We start from the raw sequence: 22550 nt of genomic DNA on the forward strand, positions 1-22550 counted from the left end.
CCTTTTTTTACACCAACCTATACAATGTGCATCACCATATCTATAGGCGCATTGTTAACGTATCCAGGCACCTGCAGAGTTAATCTATGATGCTACTCCTAACTACGATACAACGTATTGAGCATTAAAGACAGCTGGTTTGCTAGCTAGCACATTCAAGCTAGAATGGCACTCTAGTTCATTGCAAGGGCCGCTGAATAATTTACCATTTGTTGTGTCACCCGTACTGATGTGCGCACACCATAAACTATACTAATTTAAGACTGAGTCGACCTAGAGGAGGTCCAGAATAGATCAAAATATGGTAGCAGCTTCCACTCATGTGGTTCGTCACAAAATTCAACCCAAGTTGCCAAGATGCTAGCACATCGCTATCCAGCGTGCGATTACTCCCAGTACCCGTTTTGAGGTCATAACTAGCGCTGTCATGGACTCACTCGGTACAAAATCAATAATCAGACTATATACCATCCTTTCCATATCTGTAATTCAAGTTTTATTTTTATTTTTAAACATATCACAGCCATACAGCCCTTCTGGGAGTGCAATATTTCAGCAGAATGAGTTCAACACAAGCAACTGTGGACCAGTTAGGACATTCATTGTCTCGTCAGCAGAGCCATGCTCGCATGAACCAATTGTGATGAATTGCCAGATCTTCATAGGCATGGGTCCTCTCTGTTAGATGCGTCCTATTAAAGTTAGTGGTGCGCAGGAGGTGTAGTGGCCACCACTACTCCCAGCTGCCAGTGTCAGCCAACTGCTGATGTTAGCTGCCTCAAACACGTTCGACATTTCAGGCTGAGTTGACACACAAAGGCAAATATCCCCCATATAGCCTTTAATAGACTGCTGGGGCAAGTGCTGTAAGCGAGCACTTATGAAGACTGGAACGGCACACAAGGGGGGAGGGGGGGGGCGAACACCACGCCCGGCCGCCTTTGTCTCCCCAGTGGCGATGCTTACACACCAGACAAGGTTATCGTTTGAGGCTGAGTCGATCTAGGGGTGGCCCAGGCAAGACCGGTTCAAATAATTGTCACTGGCGTTGGCCGTGAGCGCGAATCGAATTCGGGTCGCCGGATTTCGTAGCGCAGCGTAGCGCTAACCAACGCACTGCAGCTCCCCACACAAAAACATAGACACACTCATCCATTCGTTAATTCACATTAAGCCAATGATTTGCTCCGTGACGGTATTGACCAAAAACTAATTCTCCTGACTCGGCAAAGAGGCTCCCCTTACGCCAGATAAATAATAGAGTAGCCGATAAATAAGTTCGTCGATTTGCACCGAAACTGCGAAGCCCAATTTGTGCGAGCCGAAAAGCGCTCCAGAAATCTTGACACGTTGACAATAACCCCCGGCACGTCATCGTCTACACTTGCGGATTTCGTCACCGCGTCTCATCGCGTAGCAGATGGCCCGCTTTAGCCACGCGCCATAGCAACGGGAGGCATTAGCGTCACTAAATACATCGAACTCCTGAAAATCGCCTCGATGGAAGGCTATACAGCATGATAACCAGCAGTTGGCAAGTGTTGGCTACATCTTTCCATCAGGTATATTGCACATTTAGCACCCGATGAAGGCGTATTCATACACTGTATTGCATCGTCCTTTGCCGGCAGTGGAAAACAATGCTTCACGAGTTACATTCATTGCACTATAGTATAATATTGTTTCTGAAGCAGCATATGCACTATGCAGCCCATCATCTTTCCAGGGCTGATAAAAAGGAGTACAACCTTGTGGAAAGCAAACAATGCTTGTCCTGTTAGATATACAGCAACGTACTGTTTCGGGCTCCTAGCTTGGGAATGTGGAATTTCTACTCCAGGCACAGGGCCACCAGTTAAAAATGAGCAGTGGCCCACGCTTGCTTGAGCCAAGCGACGTATGGTCAGGAACTATGAAAATATATTTATTTTCTATCCAGATAACAAGCTTGCAGCAAAAAATTACAAAACCAAGGGCACTTTTAATCGCAATCTTTTGGGTTTATCTAGCGTCGTTAGACATCCTTTGTTAGTACCAAAATATAATAATAGGGTTGTTCCCCTTTTTTCTGGCAACAAAACTGAAACCTTTTTACACTGTAAAGTCAAAATGCAAACAAAAAACACACTATGATAATATATGCATTGTCCTTGAAACTGATTGGTCCACACCAGGGACAGCTTTCTTTTGAGCCTCGACCCAATTGGTGCTCGACCAGAGGACGCCAAAAGGCGTACAGCTCAAAGACAATGCACTGACAATCAAAGTAATGAGGGCTCGGTGTGAGCATCTACATCATTAGACCTCCTTTGCCAGTACCAAAATATAATAATAATAATAGGGCTGTTCCCCTTTTTTTCTGACAAAACTGAAATCTTTTTGGTCCCTGGTGTGGACCAATCAGTTTCAAGGACAATGCAAATATTATCATAGTGTGTTTTTTGTTTGCATTTTGACTGCAAGTATTGTGGTTAATGCAGACATGAATCCTCGTAAAAAGGTTTCAGTTTTGTTGCCAGAAAAAAGGAGAACAGCCTGTTCTTCACCTGATGACGGCTGCTTGCTTTGTGACCGAAACGTCGTGAAAATTATTTTATAATGTTTTATTTTTATTATTGTAGTATTTCCCTTCTACGTGACTTTACCGAAAGAACCAAGAAGATGAATCCCTGCAGTCACGAAAGCTTTAAATCGAAATTTAACCCTATCATTATATTTCATCTCGCGTCTTAATACTGGAAGCGTCTTTCGGCGCTCCACGGGAACAACTGTGCATGACACACAATTTGTAAGAAACAGCAAAGATCGCAGAGCGACTGGAGACAATGACGGAGCACGTAACACACACGAGAACAGAAGAAAGTTGAATAAAAATAGGGTTAAGATTGGATCAAATGTTACAGGTACAGAACATGAACCACTTCAATTAACTATACCTTTTGTTATCTTGAGGAAGCTCGGCCATGAAGATAATTATTTCTTCCCCAGAGACATCTGTAAAGTGGGCATCTGTGTTTAAAAAAAAAAGACTGCTAATTTTCTTAACAGGTTTCTGTTCCCCCCCCCACCCCTATGTTGTAACGTGTTAGTTTTAATTTGTTTTAAACTCTCTCTCTCTCTTTGCTGTGACTGCACAGTGTTTCGTTCTTTGGCTTTCCAGCCTCGACTGGTCTAACCACCATATGTTGAGCGAGGAATTCTGGGGGAAAAGAAATCTGGGTGGTGCTTTTTTTTTTAATGAGCCATGGGACCGACATGCTTCAGCATCCAATAAAATAACGACATTTTGCAATGTGGCCGTATAAATTCCACAGCTGCACACACTTTGCGTGTTTTTATTTTTAACAAGGCTGCATACAATTAAAATATATATTTAAAAATACGCACGTAAAATAAATTGAAATGCAGGAAGTAGGTTTCATTTACCGTGTGCGTTCCAATATAAAATGGGTTTTATGATGCAATTGGCAATACCATCATGAAACCAAACGTGTCTGCCAATATGACGCTGAGATTCAGTTTGACACATAGGTATTCGCGACCAATGTTATTCGTAATGAAGGCTTTTTGGGTTACATCGCGTAAATATAGATGTTTGGTTAACCCGCCACCACCCGACACAGCTAATTCTGGCAAGATCGCCCCATGATGCTGGATCTATTCACCAGCATGTAAATGTTGTGGATTTACTCTCCAACACAGCCTGTGTGCTGAAATACGTTTTATTTACGTGACAAAGCTTACTAATTGGTGGTGGGTTAACTACACGTATATGCTTACGCGATCTTATCCAAATAAACTTTTATTATGGACGATACGATTGGTAATTGTGTAAAGTATTAATTAATTATTTCATGGAAATTTGATTACGGTACAGCCCTGCTATTGCTTGCTCATGGAAGGGTCCCCAGTGCTGGCAGAAAGGTCTGGAGAAGGGTCATTGCCTGAAACGTCGCCCATTATATACTTTTCCTTTTGAGTTTTTTGCTTAAATATCAAGGCTCCAAACCAAGGCGGATTGTTATTTTACGGCAAAATCATTCAGTGACCTTATTCTTGGTCCACTCCAACATGCCTTGCATGTGTAAACACAATGTGCACAATTCTTACACAGGCGAGCGCTGCATTCTGAGTGATCTTCACCTCAAATAGATGCACAAAACCCTGAACTTGCAGAGCACTGAAGTAAAACATCTCGTGCTCAATTGCAAGGAAATCAACGCGCGGCAAACCAAGCATCTGCCATTAGCCTTGAAGTGCCCCCCCCCCTCCCCACCCAGGGTTTACACGAAATTACAGGTGGCACAAATTTGGTGGCGGTGTTTTTTGTGTGTGTGTGCGTGCGCGTTATATCCGTGATGGCATGCAGGTGGGGGGAGAGCGCAGCGTTAGCTGCGTGCAACGCGGTAACAGGTGGTGTTTTGCCAATTCCTCCAGGTCGCCGCGCAATTAGCGTGCCGATTATCATACAGACAGAGCTTGTGACCTCGCAATTACATCAGGAGGACAGGCTTGCATGCAAAGGCGCACGTACACACGAATACAAAGATCTCCCGTATAGCCTTCAGCAGACTGCTGGGGCAAGTGCTGTTAGCGTTAGCGAGCACGTATGAAGGCCCGAACGGCACACGACGGTGGCCAACACCACACCCGGCCGCCTTTGTCTCCCCAGTGGCGATGTTTACACATCGCACCAGGTACTCATTTGATGCTGAGTCGACCTCGGGGAGGGTCCAGGGCCGGTTCAGATAATCGTCACTGGTGTGTGGCCATGAGCGGGGATCGTAGCGCAGCGCGCTGACCGCTACACTACCGCTCCCCACACACACAAATGACAAAGACCCTCTGTATAGCCTTGACAGACCGTTGGGGCAAGTGCTGTTAGCGAGCACCACACACACACACAGGCACGCGCGCGCACGCATCGCACACGCGCGCACGCATCACACACGCGCACACGCTCATCAACGCAAAGAAGCGGCGCGCACACGTTACGCGTGTGCGCGCGAAAGAATTAAATGTCACGCAATTATGTGCACTCTGTTGTGTGGGGCGACGAATCTCGCCGTCAACAGACGACGGGACAGCACACGGCATTTCTTCCCCCCACTGGCAAATGAGGCCCATTACATTCAAGCTACGCACCCGCATTATTTGCTGTGCCGCGGGGTCGATACTGTTGCATTTTGATTAAGACTTGGGCTCTTCAAGCAGCAGCCCATTATCGATCCCCTCCTGATGTCATCACCGGCCTCTCTCCTCGTCCTCCTTCAACAGCCTGCCAGCCAAGAAGCCGCCACCTCCCTTCCGCTCATCAGTCCCCAAGTCCCCGCTCCCCTCGCCCCCTGTCCCGAAACAAAAATCCGCGTGGCGCGAGCGCTGATTAGAGCCCCTTTCTCGACCCCTTTCTCGACCCCCTTTCTCGCCAGGAACACGTACTCTGCGATCTCCGCGTTGGCGAGAAGATATCTCGTAGGATTTCTCCAGGATGAATGAAGATGCTGATATCTTCCTCGCCTGATGTGCAAGAGGTCGTCTGTTTAATCCCGACCCTAACGCCTGCTGTAAATTTAGAGTTTGCGTGTCTCTCTCTCTCACCCGTGGTCGCGTATTTGGATGCTGTTATACATTTCCACGTGATTAGCCACTTCGTTGGGCTATACTTTGTGGCCAAAGCGAATAGCTCAGTGGACATTACCTGGCAAAATAAAAAAAATAGTTAATAGTATATTTCATTAAAAAAATGGTTTACATTCCTTTTCCATTGCACAGTTGGATGAAGGTCTCCCTACACATTCCACCGTCGTGTGAGTTGTTTGGCCATACTTCACCATGCTGGTCAGTGCGGGTGGGAGAGGCGGATTGGGGTTGGGAGTGCCAGCGTCTGCTCGGATATTGTCACTGATATTAGCCATGGCTGTGAGTCAAACTTTAAACACATTCCTGCGGAGGGAGCTGGTAGGAACGTTGGGTTGCTCGGTCAATGGCCAGGGTCAACGGCGGCGTGGTGTATTCCGCAAATATGGCCGACGGTGAGGGCGGGCACAGGCCGGCTTGAGTAGGTTAAACGTTGAGTTTTATAAGGGCACCACGGGGTGACCAGCCCCTCCCCACCCAGCCTCACCCCTCCCACCCCCACCCTCCCCACCCAGCCCCTCCCTCCCCACCCAGCCCCTCCCCACCCAGCCCCACCCCTCCCATTTTTGGATGCATGACGGACGGACGGACACAATAATTCCCTGTGGGCTGGTGGAACCAGGTGGTTCCTACCAGTACCACCGATGTTGTATCGTGGTGCTCTACCTACTCACCCTACCACCTCGCCCCATGTTTATAATTCAAGCGCATACACCCCTATGGCCTTTGCCTAACGTCGTCGAGGACAATCTTTGGCTCACCACGAACACGGCTACCACCGCCCATCATCATGACGATCATCATCACGATCATCATCATCATCATCACGATCATCATCATCATCATCATCCCCCACGTTCATTTTCATCCGTCATTGCACCCTCGCGGTGTCAACGTGCAGGCCCCTCGCACCTTCCCGCGGTGGCTCTCCGCGAGACCCCCCCCCCCCCCAAATCTACCTCCAGCTGCCACTTCGAGCAGCTGTTTATGCAACGCGCATCAGCCGCATGCGGTATTTATCAAGAAAGTTGTGGGCGGTGGGGATGGGGGTGGGGGGAAGAAAAAAAACATCTATCGTGATGAGCCTCGGTGCATTTTTGTTACGGTGTAAATGAGCGAATAGACGCATTGGAAGGGCGCAAATATATGCAACAATTGAAGTTATATTTCAAAGCAATGTTCGCCCCAAAGGAAGCAACAACAACAAAAAACCTTTTAAATGTAATAACAAAACTAAAATTAAAATGGCCTTTTGTAATGGTTTGGTTATAGCCCCCCGCCCCCACCCATTTACCTTTCCATATCAATGTATTCCTTTACTAACCTCATTTTGCTCTGCATTTTAATTTAAGGTGGGCTATTAAAATGCAGTTAAACACGACAAAACATTAAATTTAGTTCATTAAATCAGAATACAGAGCGGAGCTCGCAACGTATATTTAACGCCGTTTAATTTTTTTCTAATGAGCCGCTAAGAATTCTTTGTGCATATTGCCGCACGCATCTCGGCCACCCCCTTGCCCACCACCTCTCCCGATCCCCCACGCACGCAAAGACGACTACCTCTCGTTTAGCCCTGTAGACCCAGAGGATTACGTGCCGTTAGCGAGCTCCTCGTCGGGCCAGTAAATGCACGAACAATGGGACCTTGTTATCTGCACCACACCCAGTCCTGATGTTGATACACTGGAGCGTGCACTTATTCCTGGCTGAAACAACTTCGGGGAGGCCTTGGGATCATTTCAGATATTTTATTTGCCGCTCATCCGTACGGCTGGGGAATCACGCTCACATTTGCCAATAGTGTAACGCAGTGTGCCAACGACTATGCCACCGCACATTTTCTCTGAAAATCTGCCACGTGAGTCGTGGGGGCTAATTGACCGTACAAAATATCCCTTGGTTTGATCTTCCACGAAGCTTCGGTATAAATCATGTGCAGATGCAGATACCTGATGCACAAAAGGAAAATAAATGAATTATAAACTCTGCAAATGTGCGACTGTGCTCATCCAGAACAGACCGCACAACAACATAGAACGACGCAATGCCCCCGATCCACAAACACGACAGAGACATCTCACGTATACGCTGCCCCTGACGCGGTTATATCTGAGCTTCACCACCTAAAAGTGAAATTGTAGTCGTTGCTTTGCATCGACATCAGCAGCTGTACGAAAGAAGAAGAAGAAGACGACTAACACGTACGTCAGCGGGGTCCCCCCCCCCCATGCCATGTGAGTCGTGGGGGGCATTTGACCATACTTCACCACACCGGTCAGTGCGAGATTGAGAAGGAGCTGTACATTATTACGTGCGTGCAAGTGCACATGCGAATAAATGCATGTGGAGTGTATACAATTCAGTGTGCACACATATTCAATGACAATTATACGTAACAGAAGTTTTTGGGGGGGGTTAGATCAGATAAATATAAATGTGTCGTTAAACCCGCCACCACCCGACACAGCCAACTAGTAAGTTTTGTCACATAAACAGAACGTGCCAATTCGTTACTAGTACAGCACACCGGTGTGTCGGAGAGCAAATCCACAAAATGTACAATCTTAAAATGACATTCACGTACACCGTAGTATCCAGAGACCCAAGCCAAAGACAAACCAGCACATCCAAGACCAACACGTCACCTTATTACGTGCATCATCATAATCACCACATCCTGAATATCGCCTCGCAGCTGCGCGCACACATTTTCTGGAGAAATGAAATACAATTTTTCAGGGAAGAAAAAAAAATGATGCGTGCATTAATTGTTGCATATATTTCTCTTCAATCCCAGTGCTGCGGCACGAAACTAACGCTGCTGTGTATTTACAGTAATTTTCATACAATGTGACACTAATGCGCATTTAGAATTCTCGGTTAATTTTTAACCTTAATCTAATAATGTTTGCCGCATCATTTAAAATGCACCACGCTATGAACCGTTGCCTCTATTTTCAGGCGTGCACGTGGTTGTATGTTCAATGCCTGCAAATATGAACACAAATGTTCGTGCGCGGCTCCGTGTAGTTTATCAAATAATCTCTACTATTATGTTGCACACCAGCAGTACAGATCGGGCAGTCTATCGGTAGGTTGTGAGTAGTTGGGGCGCCGCGGTGGTGAGATGTTAACTCCATCGCCTGGTATGCAGGAGGTTCATGGGTTCAATCCCGACCCTGAACGCCTATATGTTTGAGAGTTTGGCATGTTATACTCGTGGTTGCGTGGATTTTTCTCCGTGTCCTCTGGTTTTCCCCTCCACATTCAGAATCAACGTGCATTTAGAGTATGTGTCTGCTCGAAATGTGCACACGATCAGCCACTTCATTGAGCTATCTTTTGTAAAAGCCAGTGGGATTTACCTAGTAACATAAAAAATAGTTTTTTTTCAGCACGATGGCTACTCCTACCTCTATCAAGACATCTGGCCGGGGTGGAAGAGGAAACCGCATACCCTCGAGTGGGGTTCGGTTCCCTAGGAGCGCCTTCTCGTGCAATCCCCTTCCGCGAGCAGTGGCGTGAGAAAGAAATTGCAGGGCTGCACCTTTACCTCGAGCTTTTACCCCGTGCATGATCTGGAAGGATGCTTTCTGGCAACTTTTAGCGGAAAAGCTTGATTCATTCGGACGGGTGAAGTTGACATCAGGGTCAGCAATTGACTGAGCCCATCGTCTCACTGTGGATTTTTACAATAAGTACCACTTTAGTGAAATTTCCTATGCAGAGAGCGTGACCAATTGGTTCCTGCTATAACAAGAATGTGGCATTTCCACCACTGGCTTTGGGCTACGATTAGAGACGAGGACTGCACTAGGCTCACTTGAATGTGGACATACTGTTCAACCCTTTACACACATTATACAACAGATGTATGTATGCTGAACTTCTTACGCACCCTACCTAGCCAACCGTGCTAATTAGACGTGTGGGGGACAGACACCAAACTAAACACAAAAAGCTGCTTTAAATCAATGAGTATTAAATCTGGATTTAAAAGTGCATAGCTCCAGTGGCTTCCTAATGAATACGTACATACACACATAATACAACAGATGAAAAAAATGGATCAGAGGATCTCATCAGTAATAGTTTCATCGGGTTCCGATGGTTTCTCAAAAGAAATCTAAAAAAAAATCAATTAGGTCATTAAGAAGTGCAAACCATCACGTGGCAGAGTCAAGACCTACCCCCCACCCCAGCTCCAAAAAAACCCACTTAAAAGCTAACTAAATTATTTAAAACACAAAGGAAGTCATTTCTCGTCATTGACAGTCAAATGCAGCTTACTTGATACAGCTGTAGGGCTGTGACGGTTCCACCTGAAGACGGAAGCTTGTGTTGCCTCCGAAACGTCGTGATTTTTATTTTATTTTTTATTTTATTTTACTTTTATTAATTTTAATTTTTTACCTACGTGACTTTTCCGAAAAAACCTAAGAATATGTAGCCAAATGAGGAGGAACAGGGTTCTCAGAGAGGAATACAATGGTCGGATGTACAGGGTTACTCCTCTACTTACGAACAAATTAGGTTCCAGGGGTCTGTTCGTAAGTCGAATGCTGCTAAGTAGAGGAGGCTCTGCACTTTAGATGGTTGGATAGTGGTGTGGAGGGGAAAACAAAGTTTTAGAAACACGAATCGATGTCTGTGTTTGTGGATGAAGGCGAGGTGGCTCCGTTATCTCGTGGGCCGGTATGCGCTGGGCTGGCCAGCTATTGCCGAGATCCTGCGATTGAATCAGGGCACGCACCTATGATTAGGCTGGTTTCTTAAACGTATCATGCTAATTGTATCCGCCCACATACAGTGTCGGGGTTTGTTGTCGTCGATTAATTTAACTCATCAGGACTAAAGTTAATGAAACGCATGTCAAAACCGACATGCAATTGACATTTCTTTCTGTCGCAGGGTTTCTCGGGAGTCGTTTTGTCATGAAATCATATTCCAGTGTCAAATTTGATGGCCGTGGGAATGTCCAGATGGACACTTCTCAGGACTCGTGACAACACAACCCCGTTATCACAGCCGGAATATACTTACCGAGTAAACAAATAACAGCAGCAGCAACAACAACAACAACATTGTTGTCGCGTGCACTCCCCCATTCGCTCTGTGGCGACACTGGTAGCCGTAACAAAAAGAAAACCCTCACGTCAGCCGGATCCCCTTACCCGTTAAAGGATCACGAACAGGCCCCTCTGAAGCTGCACGGAGCAAACAGCGGCGCTGATGAATGCTGCGGTACACATCATGTACAACTACAACAACACAAAGAGCAAAGCACAAAAAAACCACGTGGAACAAAACCACACGGAGCCCGCCCGGGCTGCGGGAGGACTTTCCTCCCCTCTCACAACCCACCTCCCCCCCTGTTCTGCGCAAGTTAAACGATTTGCGTGGGGAGGGGAGCAGGTTTGACGGGTCCCTGGGGACTCTTGCCAAAGATATCGATCGGAGTTTGCATGATTTATCGAGTGGCAGAGGCAGCCTCCAAAGGGAGAGTCCCTGGGTAGTGGATGGTGGAGGGGGGGTATTGGGATTTAGAATAGGCATCAGCTTGGACGCTGCGTTCAAAAGATCCCGTTTCAAATTAAGGACACGTGTCCCCTTGCGTAGGTGACAATGTGCACATGCAGTGTACACATGGGAACGAGGATCACGACGACGACGGTGGTGTTTTAATTCCGCGGCTTTTGTTAGCGTCGCACCCAGGCTATGGAACGCCTTGCCAATCGAAATCAGGCAGAGTCGGCAGATATATTTAAGTCTGCTTTGAAAACCCCCATCTCTTTAAAGTGGCCTTCCCTCTTTAGTTTGGGCGGTCGCCCCTGGTTCGGTTTTTGTTTGCTGCTTTTCATGCATTGCGCATTGGAATCCTAGGATGAAACGCACATGAGACATTTTAATTATTATTATAACACGAATTGCTAAAGATGACATTGAGCATTTTATGGGTAACGTATTGAAAACAATGTAACACTGTATGTTTTGTACAGTGCCTGGTGACCTTCGGGTGAAAGCCGCTATAGAAGTGTAAATTGTAATTACGAGCGTGTATGTGCACTGACAATGTAATTTCCCATTCATGTATGTATATGCTTTAATTATACACAGGGGCGGCGTGGCGTAGTGGCTAGAGCACCACGCTACAAAATCGGTGGTTTCAGTTTGACTCATAGCCATAGCTAATATAGGTGGCAATATTTGAACGATCCCTGCCACCCCAACCACCCGGCCTCTTCCACCGGCAATGACCAGCATGTTAAAGTATGGGCAAACAACCCACGTGACGGAGAATGGTGCAGGGAGGCCTTCACCCAGCGGTGGCGATGGAAAAGGAATGTACACTATCTTCTTGGTTCTTTCGGTAAAGTCACGTAGAAGGGAAATAATAAAATAATAAAAATAAAACATAATAAAATACAATTCTCACGACGTTTCGGCCACAACGCAAGCAGCCGTCCTCAGGTGAAGAACAGGTCTGTCGGAAAGACAGCGTCTGAATGAACACCACCAAGCTTGGCAGCGTATATTTAAGTATATATTTAAGTATATACGCTGCCAAGCTGGTGTTTGTTTGAAAAATAAAATCCTAGTATTTGAAACAGTTTCACGGACCATATCACAAGATCTTGCAGATCGCTGGTGTGTTCCACAGACTACTTCGTCTGTGACCACTGGTGCAGTGTTTAGTGGAGAGAGTAAATGAGCCTGGTAAACACGCAAATGGTGAATTCATCGTGTCGCTATTCCAAATTATAGTACAAAAAATGTCGAAGGATAATTTTTTCACCAAAATGCATTGCAAAGGTAGGGCATTTGTTTATGGCCTGAGCGATGAGATCACGACAGCCATACTAGTCAAAAATGATGTTCACTTTTAAGGAACATTTGTTGAGGCTCGTCTACAAGCTAAAACGCGAGCTGGATATAATTGTTATTATTGCTGTCTTATCAAGTGCAAACATCTCCCTGCTTATACGCAAAATGTGGTGGCATCGGGCAGCCTTGAGCCGCTCAAACAAATTCCACATTCTCATAGCAGAAGATAGATTCTCCACGGTGACAACTGTTTGTTGCCTTCCATGGAGTGGTAGTCACTATGTTGACCGTGGAGGGAACGATGATTGGATGCATTGACCCCTGACCGCGATGTGAACTCGCAAAATACAAGAGCGTGACCAAATCCCCTTTTAAATGTGGCCGACCTCACGATATCTCAGAGGGTAAGCACGGTTGAGCCTGCTTTGGTAGCTGGATGGTAGATTTTTCTGGGAATACCAGGTATTACAGATTGGCCTACGAGGTGGCCAGGGGATGGTGGGATAGAGTGTTACTCTCCACGTTTGTGTGTGGAGGAGGGGGGTTTGGGGTCCCATCTACTTCATTAGACTCTCACAGTCCAAACACTCATCACTGCCGCGAAATTGGCCCAATTATCCCAATCCAGAGGGCCATCCTGAAAAGAAAAAAACAGCCTTAACGACTCAGTGAGGCTTTTGTGGATGAAAATAATTGTCAATAATTGGCATCATAGCATCAGACAACCCATACACATGGTCTTACACCGTGTTTCTAGATGTGTTTTTCGTTCAGTACGCACACAAAGTCAAAAGGATCGGTGTATTATCAAAATGTAACATCTTTATTGGTTTTCCAAAAATGAATGACATTTCAAAAATAGATATAAAATATTACACCGTTGCAATAAAGATTACTTATAATACAAGTCATTTTTTGTTTAATGTACCTTTATCTTCTTGTGTATGTGTGTTTTTTTTAACTATACAATTCTGTCTCCCATTCGTTTTTTACTCTACGGCTGTATTTAAATGCTATTTTTCATGCAATTTACAAACAAACAGAAAACATGATTGTATCACAATGAATGTCCATTTAAACTGTTGCATTTGCTGGCAAACGATGGAAGCCACGTCTGGAAATTGTACACGTTCTGTAAATACACAACTTCGTTTTTTGCATTACTGTCAGCAGAAAGTTACAAAGTATTTGTAACCAAATTTTTTTATCAATGTTTCGATTTGACACATTTTATACGCATACAAAAATAACAACGTAATAAGTTTACAGTCTTTCCTAATATCTTACTTTTAGGGCGTCCTGCACAGCAACACAAGTTAAACAATAATTATCAACACATAATTGTGCCCACTTACACAGACCATTAACAAAATACTTTCAACTGCATAGAAAAATGCTTAATATCACTCAATATCAAAATGTCCCTTTTAAGCATTGTTTTTTTTATATAATCAGGGGCAATGCATCTATATCACCCTTTAAAATGTACTCATTTGTATGCGTCCGCAGTTGCGAGTGGTGGTGCAGCGATTAGCGCACCACCATGAACCTGGCGGCCTGAGTTTGATTCCTGGCCACTGCCAGCCCGCACGTGACACTTCCTCCCCCACCTTCACAAACCAAACATCGACCTGCGCGGTGAAGTATGGCGAAACAACCCCCATGACCGACATGGCATAGAGGAAGGCCTTCATCCCGCAGTTTATGGACAGAGAGTGCCGTGTTACTACGAATTATTGTCTGTCAGCGCTAATTGTAAAAGCACAAGAGGTATGGCATTAAAGAGGTTACACTTGCTGTAGCAAGCAAGAACATCTCCAAATGGATCGTGTGATGGACAGAATGTCAGTGGCTGCGATGTCTCCAAAGAAGCATTTTAGCTTCACCGAGCAATGCATCCGTGGGGCAACACGAGGAGATAGGACGGGCCCACCTGCAGTTGGTTTGGAGTTGAGGTGGCAGATCACAGATATTCCCCACTTTTCACGCCTTCCGTAATGAATCCCCTCCCATCAACCAAAAAAATATCACGTTACGTCCTTGGACCATCTTCGTGTTTCGTCTATCGTCAATGCACCGGTGTAAAGATGGAAGCCAAATTGTTTTGTCTGGAACGACATCAGAGAGCGCGAGCACAATGGCCGACAATGTATCACACGTTCAACCGCCTTTTTAGAATAGAACGGTGCATGATAAAATGAAGAGAATGAAACACAAATGATGATGATGATGTCTGCCAAGTTTGTGCTTGGCAGTGATGATCAAAAATGACCTCTCCTCAAAAGTTCTCAGGTGTGTTTCGTGCCATTTCAACCAATTGTTATTTGCTTGCATGGTCTCTGGTTCGTCTTCAGGAGGGGGGGGGGAGCAAATTAATGGTGAATATTTGTTCACGTAAACATCTACAGGTAACCGACAGCATTGGGAGGCAGCTTTGGTGCTGAAATACAAAAATGTCTGGCTGTGAATGAATCGCGTAATTCAAATTTGATAAATACCCAAAGTTTTTTTCGTAGAACCAAGAAAATAAAGGACTGAAAAAAACTTATTTGGTCAATTAATGTGTGAAAAGTCTTGAAAAAATTTTGAAAACCGGTTCCAGTGGCACGGTGAACAAGCAATTTACGCGTGCCGTGTTGTTTTTGCACACCCGCGATTGAGCCTGAACCAATGACAACGCATGGACGAAAATGACGCACTCAAAAAGACCTCGGGGGTTTCAGCGACACTCGTCTGGAACCAGGTGCTGTGATTATCAAACCGTGCCCAACGGCCATAACAGGACAAACGCGGTGCCCTTTATCAGTGGGAAATAAAAAAAAAAAGCTGCCACGTGCATCTTGACATGACACCAACACTGCTGAATAAGCCACCAGAACAACATCCATCCAAAGACAACAATTCCTCACCATCTTTGTTGTTGTTGTTGTTGTTGCTGCACTGCACCACCCCGTAATTCTACACCATCGTGTGTATGTAGGGTGCTTCAAAAAAATGTTAACACTTATATAGAACTATCTTTTTTAATGGGAATAAAGCAGATAATACACTGTAGCATGATACAAAAATGTACGTTAATAGCTTCAAAAAGTCAAAGAGTCTCCACTTGTTCGCCATCGTTGTCAACAAATGCCTGGAATCTTTTCCAGGTGGGCTCCAAAGCCCGGAGGTCACATTTATTGTGGTATTGTTGCAAATTCTCAGAAGTGTTAACGTTTTTTTGAAGCCCCATGTGTGTAGATATATACATGCAGATGTAATGAACAGTATATATGTGTTTAAAGATTGCATTCCCTTTCTGGGTTATCGGTAATTGGACATCCGAGCCAGTTCACGTGAGGTATGGAGAAAGTAGGTACGTGTGAACAAACGTTTACTCAGCGTCGGGAAACAACCTATGGCAGGCCCAAGTTTATAGCAAGCTCGTGTCGTGATACGTGTCAGAGACAAGGCAGCCAAAAACAACTTGAAAAGATTAATGGAACAATTCGAAGAAGTGCCGTTGATAAGCTTACATACAGGGAAATTGTGAAGTCACTCCCTGAGTCTTTGACTCCTATATTTAACAAACAATATGTACTGTCAATACAGATAATAACCCAATAGATTGCCCATTTAATGTTTTTTGTTTGTTGTTGTTAGGCGAGGCGTAATCTGAGAGGACATTACGAGCATGGACGATTACGTTTAAAGAAATCGCGTCGGGGGTGCAAGGGAGCTCTGGAAGTTTAGCTTTCAAGGCCGTACGATAACGACATTAACAGCGTTGAACGGGCATCTAATCAGTCCAAAGTCGCCGGACAGCCAAGCCCAAGCAAACGCAGAAGATTCTAGATTTGATACAGCAATCGTACTGTGACGGTTCCACTTGAAGACGGAAGCTTGTGTTGCCTCCGAAATGTCGTCATTTTTATTTTACTTTCATTAATTTTAATTTAAATTTTTTACCTACGTGACTTTACCGAAAAAACCTAAGAATATGAAACGCAGAATAACTGAACGGGAGGATAAAGGGCTGCGGCTAAACAAAAAACATTTAAATTGGCGTTGAAAAAGAACGTTTTGGCGATATTGCAAATCCCGGGTTACGAACGTACGAGCTAGATGAAGGACTTCGAGTTGAAGCGCAGAAGTAGAAGATCCGTGAGCGGTGTCACGAAGTGTGCAAGTATTTCAAATGTGTAACAACATTCATTTGTTTGTGGAGATAAGGTAGTTAAAAAAAAAACAGGGAGGGACTTGACGATCACCCTGTGCTGTATTTGTATATAAAGTGTAAAAGTATAAAAGTGTTGGGCTTGCGCGTTGCAATACAAAATTTATTGCTAATTAAAAAAGAAGGCGGTTACAGACCGTGACTCGAAACAACAACAAACACCACATTTGTTTCACTGTGCTCATGTTTTCTTTTTGTTGTTGCGAGAGTGGAACTGGGAGCATTCAACTGGCTCTGTGTGAAAGTTTGCCGTGAATTAATGTAAGAGGATGACGCAAAATAATTGAGAATTATTAAACGTACGAGTTGGCAACACATTATCTGTCGGGTGTGCTGGTGTGTGTATTTTAGTTGTTGTTTTTGTTGTTGTAGCACCTTACACAGAAACATGATAACTTTCTTACTCTTGAAACAAATTGTATAAGGCACTTGATGTATCCTAAATAAATACTTTCCTGATTTCAGAAATGTTAATACAAATATGCAATGCAGGCATGGCCTTGATATTCATGCAGCGCACACACGCACGCACGCAATATATGGGCGTTGAAGATTAGTCTGTTATTAATAAATTACATTGTGTGTGCATATTTACATTAATTTAGCAAATATACGATGTGATTGCGTTAATATTACGTGTGCAAAACATATTTGAACAAAAAAAATAAAAGAAAAAAATTGCCGTTGTGTTGACAATTGCGAACTACGCATGTCTAAAATAAACGAGAAAAAAACATCTTCACATCGATGCTTGGTGTAACAGTATGTTATAGAAGCCCAACTATCGTCCGTGTGTGTGTGTGTGCTGCATGCCTACGCTGTATTTTCACAAACTAGAAACATTGATGTGTACAGCACGTTCACCGCACTTATCCGGTCTTCATAAACCGCGTGAGTGTCGTCAAAATGCTTCAAACTCTCTCGCGCTTCGCAGGTCTGCGGCTCACCTAACACCGCTTGTCGCTGCGTGCGAGTTCTGGAGGCGTCTTGGAATTCCAAGTTGCCCGAGTGGGAACAATCCATCGTGGGGCCCCCTCAAATCCGCGACAAAATTCGGACCTGCGCCAGCCATCGCCTTCCCCCCCCGCCCCCCCAGGAGGAGTTTACGGAGGGAACGGTCACCGCAGCATGCATTGTATAGAGGACATCACAGTGGAACGCCGTGTCAGTGAGATTCAAAGGGATTCCACAGTCACATTTTGAAACGAAAAAGGCAATTTCCTCAGAGTGGTTTTGGCGGGTTGTGCATCGCCGTATTTTTTTCCGAGCAGCGAACGACGATTTGCTCAGCTTCTCTTGGCGAGTGACCACACACACGCGCGCGCGCACGCACGTACGTGCACGTGCGGTTCCTCATATTTTCCGGTCTCGTGCAGCGCTCAAATCTGCTGCCCCACCGCCCTCCCCCCCCCCACGTAAAAAACGCAAACGGCAAAAAATTCTCCTCACGTTCAGGTCGAGTGTCTCGTTGTTACTCACGTACAGTATGGTACTATCGCAGTTCCAAAAATTGCGCTTCTGTGCGTGCGCAAAGGACACGGGGAAGTAAAGTAAAAAAGATGACATCTACGATTTAGCACGGTGCCACGACGACGGCCGATGCCGCCGTTTCCGAAAAAACCGATCCGATAAAAATTTGCTCGACTCGTCCATTTCAATCCCGCACACCCTCGGCATGACGCCGTGTGGGTTTGGGCCCGCCGCGGTGAAAGTGGCCGCCCTGCTGCGATTGAACCCAAAGAGAGGCCGCGCACAGCAAGTCCGATGCGCATGTCCCGTGCCGTCCTCCGTGTGGCCGGGCCTGGTGCGTGGAAGAAGTGCTGCATGCGGCGGGTTCCGCCGACTGCTTTCGTAAAGTCTCAAATAAAATAAAGGCCTAAAAAAAAAAAGCTCTTTGGGCTGCTCATTTAAGCGGCGGGCCACAAAGTCCATTAGATGCCTACAGGCCGCCAATCTTACGTTACACAGTGTACGTTCGAGAGGGGGTGAGGAGGGGGGGGGGGTCATGAAAAGGTTTTGCAAACGAAACGCAAAAAAAGTGTAGATTTCACTGAAAATTAACAGCAATGGTTTCAGTCTGAATGCTTGCTGGGGTTAAACACATGTCCACTGAGCAAACGGTATTCACCATTGGCCAAACTGCCACAAGGCAATAATTGGTATATGGCTGATGAGAATGATATGCTGTATAGGCATAGACAGTCGTCAAAAGTCAAGAGTGTCCTCCTGCCCACGTGAGCAATTGAGATGTGCTCATCTCTGTTGGCAGGCCTGAACCAGTGATGGGGAATTCCACATTCCCATGGCGGGTGCCGGTCTCTACGCAGGAAGCTCGCTGGCTGACGTTCCACCGATGAAAGCTTCATCGATCGCCGGACGGGGACTTGAAGCTTCAGGTTGCGAGTCGAGTGCTCTCCACCCGCAGCGTCTCTGGCATTCACGACACCATTTTACCAAAAAACAGGCTTCAAATACCTTGCCGCAACGCGCACGCGCACACGCGGTTCAGCGTCGATTGCCCCGCGAGCTCCCGTCGGCGGGGTCGGTTGTGATGCGGACGATCCGGAGCAATTGAGAGGACGAAGACGAGAGGAGGAGGAGGCGCCGGAGAACGAGGCAAGAGTTGTCACGTAAAGAAACAAAAGTTGCGTCGTGCGCCGCCGACATCTGCCGCCGAGCGTCACGAAGTGACGTCGAAGCAGGTGACCATCATGATCTTGGCGCGGCACAGGTCGAGGCGGTCTTGCAGTCGCGCCGTCTTCCACTCCAGAGCCTCCAGGTACTCGAGGGTGCAGCTTTCCAAGCTCTCCTCGATGTCGACTGCAGCGCACCGACCGGAGGGGAACAACAACAACAACAACGACGGCGATGACAAAATGTGAACAAAAACACTCGCAACGGTGCTCATGCGCGTCGAGCACATCCTGCACGGGATCCCGGAAACGCACTCGATACATCAGCCTTGCAAACTCAACCACTGGCCGTACGCTGCCGCGTGAGGTTTTCACGGTTTGGTGCTGTGCAAACGGGTGGATGCGTGTATGCACACATGGGGAGTGGCATTGTTAGCGCGCTGTGCTACGAACCCGGCGACCCGAGTTCGATTCCCGTTCACGGAAAACACCAGCGACGGTTATCTGAAGCAGTCATGGGCCGCCCCTAGGTCGACTCAGCCTCAAATGAGTACCTGGTGTTGTGTGTAAACATCGCCACTGGGGACACAAAGGCGGCCGGGCGCGGTGCTGGCCGCCCACCCCCTCGTCTGCCGTGCCGGCCTTTATAAGCGCTCGCTAACAGCACTTGCTGTCACAGGCTATACTGGGGATCTTTGTCTTAGCTTTTTTTCGTGCGAGTGAGTGAGTGAGTGAGCGAGCGTGTGATCTCCGTACACTCATCATGCGCGAGCGTGCGAATGGACACGTGCGTCTGCGTGTGCGTGAACGGACGTGTGCGTGCGCGCGCGTGCGTGTGCGAGCGTGTGAACTCCGTACACTCGTCGTTCCACTGCAGCGGGTCCAGCATGAGCAGGCGCTTGGCGTGGGTGAGCTCGCCCAGGAGGAGGCCGTGCCGAGCCCGCAGCTCCTCCGCCACGCGCTGCCGCCCCTCCAGCAGGCGCAGCTTGCACTCTGGGTCCTGCAGGCCGGCCTGCGAGGCCCAAGGAGGCCATCAGGGAGCGGGTTCATACATCTTAGGAAGCCTCCCTTATATGTGATCAACGTGTGCGTGCGTATGTAGGCTACGTATGCAGAGGTTTGTCGTCCTTCCCGCACACCTCCGATTGGCGCGGTTGTCGACGTACGGCGTGAAAGAAGTTCAACATGCATACAGACAAGTCTGACCTCTGAACTAGTCAGTGGCAACCATATCTTGACTTAAATGCAAAACATGACTGGCATCCTATTCAATCTGGATAGACATAGGCATGTAGGACATATCTATAGACACATGAGATGTTTGAATTCATATGCATGAACACATATAAAATATGATAATTGGTTTTTTACCCTTGTATATGGCAACAAAACTGACACCTTTTTTACAAGGAGTCATGTTTGCATAGACCACAATACCTGCAGTCATAATGCAAACAAAAAACATAACTCTGATAATGTGCACTGTCCTTGATGTTGATTGGTCCACACCCGAGACAGCTTTCCTTAGAGCCTAGTCTCACATGGGTTGGACTAGATGACGCCAAAAGGCATATTTTTTACTGGCAAATGAGGTTCCAATGACATATAAAATACATACGCGATTACATGCACAAACGTGTAAACACATACGCAGCTACATGGCACGGCTCGAGCAAAGTAGCGGCCCCAACAGCAACGTGCACAGGCGGAAACTTCACCTTAGATGACATCAGGCCAAACCGCAGGGGGGGGGGGGGTGACAAGGGAGGGGAGGGGGGTGACGGGGGGTGGGTGCTCCTCTCACCTCGGTGTCATCGGGCCTCCTCCTCTGCTCCAGCCGCTCGAGGTCGTCGATCTCGTAGACGGTGATCTGGAAGGGCTCGTGCAGGGCCCTCTGCATGGGCCGCAGGTCCACCCAGCGGGCCGACGGGCCGGCGAGCGTCGACGCGGCGGGGAGCTGGGCACCGGCGGCGCGGCCGCGCTGGGAGCCTTCGCCACGCGTTCAAACGTCGGCGGAAAAATTGAAACGGGTGGGTCAGCGCGCGCCGGATGCGGACGGGAAATTGTGGGCCTGCGACGATGGCCGAGGGGGCGGGGGATCGGTTTGGTTGCACGCGCCGCGCCGAATATATTTGGGTTTAGAAGCAAGGGAAGGTAACGGTTGGCCTCTTTGATTGTTAGGCGCGCATCGATGCATCGGTTGCTCAACCGGAGCTGATTGCGATGCTCGATATGACGCGCGCACTGAATCGCGCAGGTGACGATCGATTATTTACGATCGTGGCAAATTATGAATTCACGAGAAATAGTGACGTGACTTTTGGGAAAAGTGAAGCGAAGGAAACTGAATGAAGGCTGGCGAAGGAAGGAAGGCATTTTATTGTTTTACTTTTGGGTCGAACCACAACCCTAAATCACCACGATTCATCAAACTGCCAGGGAAGTGAATCATTTGCATGCCTACTGTGTAGCCTCATCGGAAATAGGTGGTGTTAGTCAGCTAGTTATTACCATATGTTTAAACATGGCACACGATGGGGTGGTGTGGCCAGGGCTGGACCTTCTAAATGTGATATGTACACAACCACACTAGATGCTCCTTGAACATAATTATAGTAATAATAGTAATAATAATCAATAACACCGTGGCCCTAAAAGTAAAATAAATATTATCGGGGACGTTTCAGGAAATGGCCCTTCTGCATAGCAAGTGAATGAGGTACTCATGTAAGACTCAGTCGAACTAGGATAGACTGGGTATAGGTTCAGTTACCACCTACCACTGATCTTGTTCATGGCTCGCAATTGAACACAGGTAAGGGGTTGGTTCAGAGTACAGCAAACCAAACACACACTCACATACACTTACTCACACACGCAGTCAAATCATGACTCTCTATGTATAAATATACCGTTAATGTCAAATTCATGTTATATTTTTGCAACTGCGATATGCCCCCTGGCTAGAGATTTTCTCACGCAGTACTCATCCAGGTTTCCTATAGATCTTAGCAAGATGAGCGTTTCAACCGCTGTTCAGGCTTAAAAAAATACGCCAGAAGCAAGCTTATAAAATATCACTATAAATGGCCTTATTACGAAAGTGAGAATAAATCTCAAATATTGCTCTTCATTAAAATGCACCTACAAATAAATCTGATGTAAAACCTTTATAGGGAACTATTTTTCTGTGCAACATTTTTACAGTCTTTTTTTTTTCTTCTTGGTCTTGTTAA

At 46.5% G+C, this 22550-nt stretch overlaps 2 protein-coding genes across 2 annotated transcripts in view; both read right to left on the reverse strand.

The window, feature by feature from the left end:
• The window catches only part of ECH1 (enoyl-CoA hydratase 1), a 172310-nt gene extending 169256 nt beyond the window's left edge, over window positions 1-3054 (reverse strand). The window contains exon 1 of the mRNA XM_078610013.1: window positions 2937-3054. The gene's annotated coding sequence lies outside the window, so the exon portion shown is untranslated. The remainder of the gene's footprint in view (window positions 1-2936) is intronic.
• Window positions 3055-13267: 10213 nt separating this feature from the next.
• The window catches only part of LOC144729618 (kinesin-like protein KIF26B), a 122692-nt gene continuing 113409 nt past the window's right edge, over window positions 13268-22550 (reverse strand). Inside the window, exons 12-14 of the mRNA XM_078610015.1 lie at window positions 21119-21303; window positions 20173-20326; window positions 13268-19501 (exon numbers count right to left, since the gene is read on the reverse strand). Of these exons, the coding sequence (XP_078466141.1) occupies window positions 19362-19501; window positions 20173-20326; window positions 21119-21303 (479 nt within the window). The 3' untranslated portion in view covers window positions 13268-19361. The remainder of the gene's footprint in view (window positions 19502-20172; window positions 20327-21118; window positions 21304-22550) is intronic.

This window comes from Lampetra planeri, chromosome 33, assembly GCF_965212315.1.
Source record: "Lampetra planeri chromosome 33, kcLamPlan1.2.h2, whole genome shotgun sequence".
NCBI classification, from domain to species: Eukaryota; Metazoa; Chordata; class Hyperoartia; order Petromyzontiformes; family Petromyzontidae; genus Lampetra; species Lampetra planeri.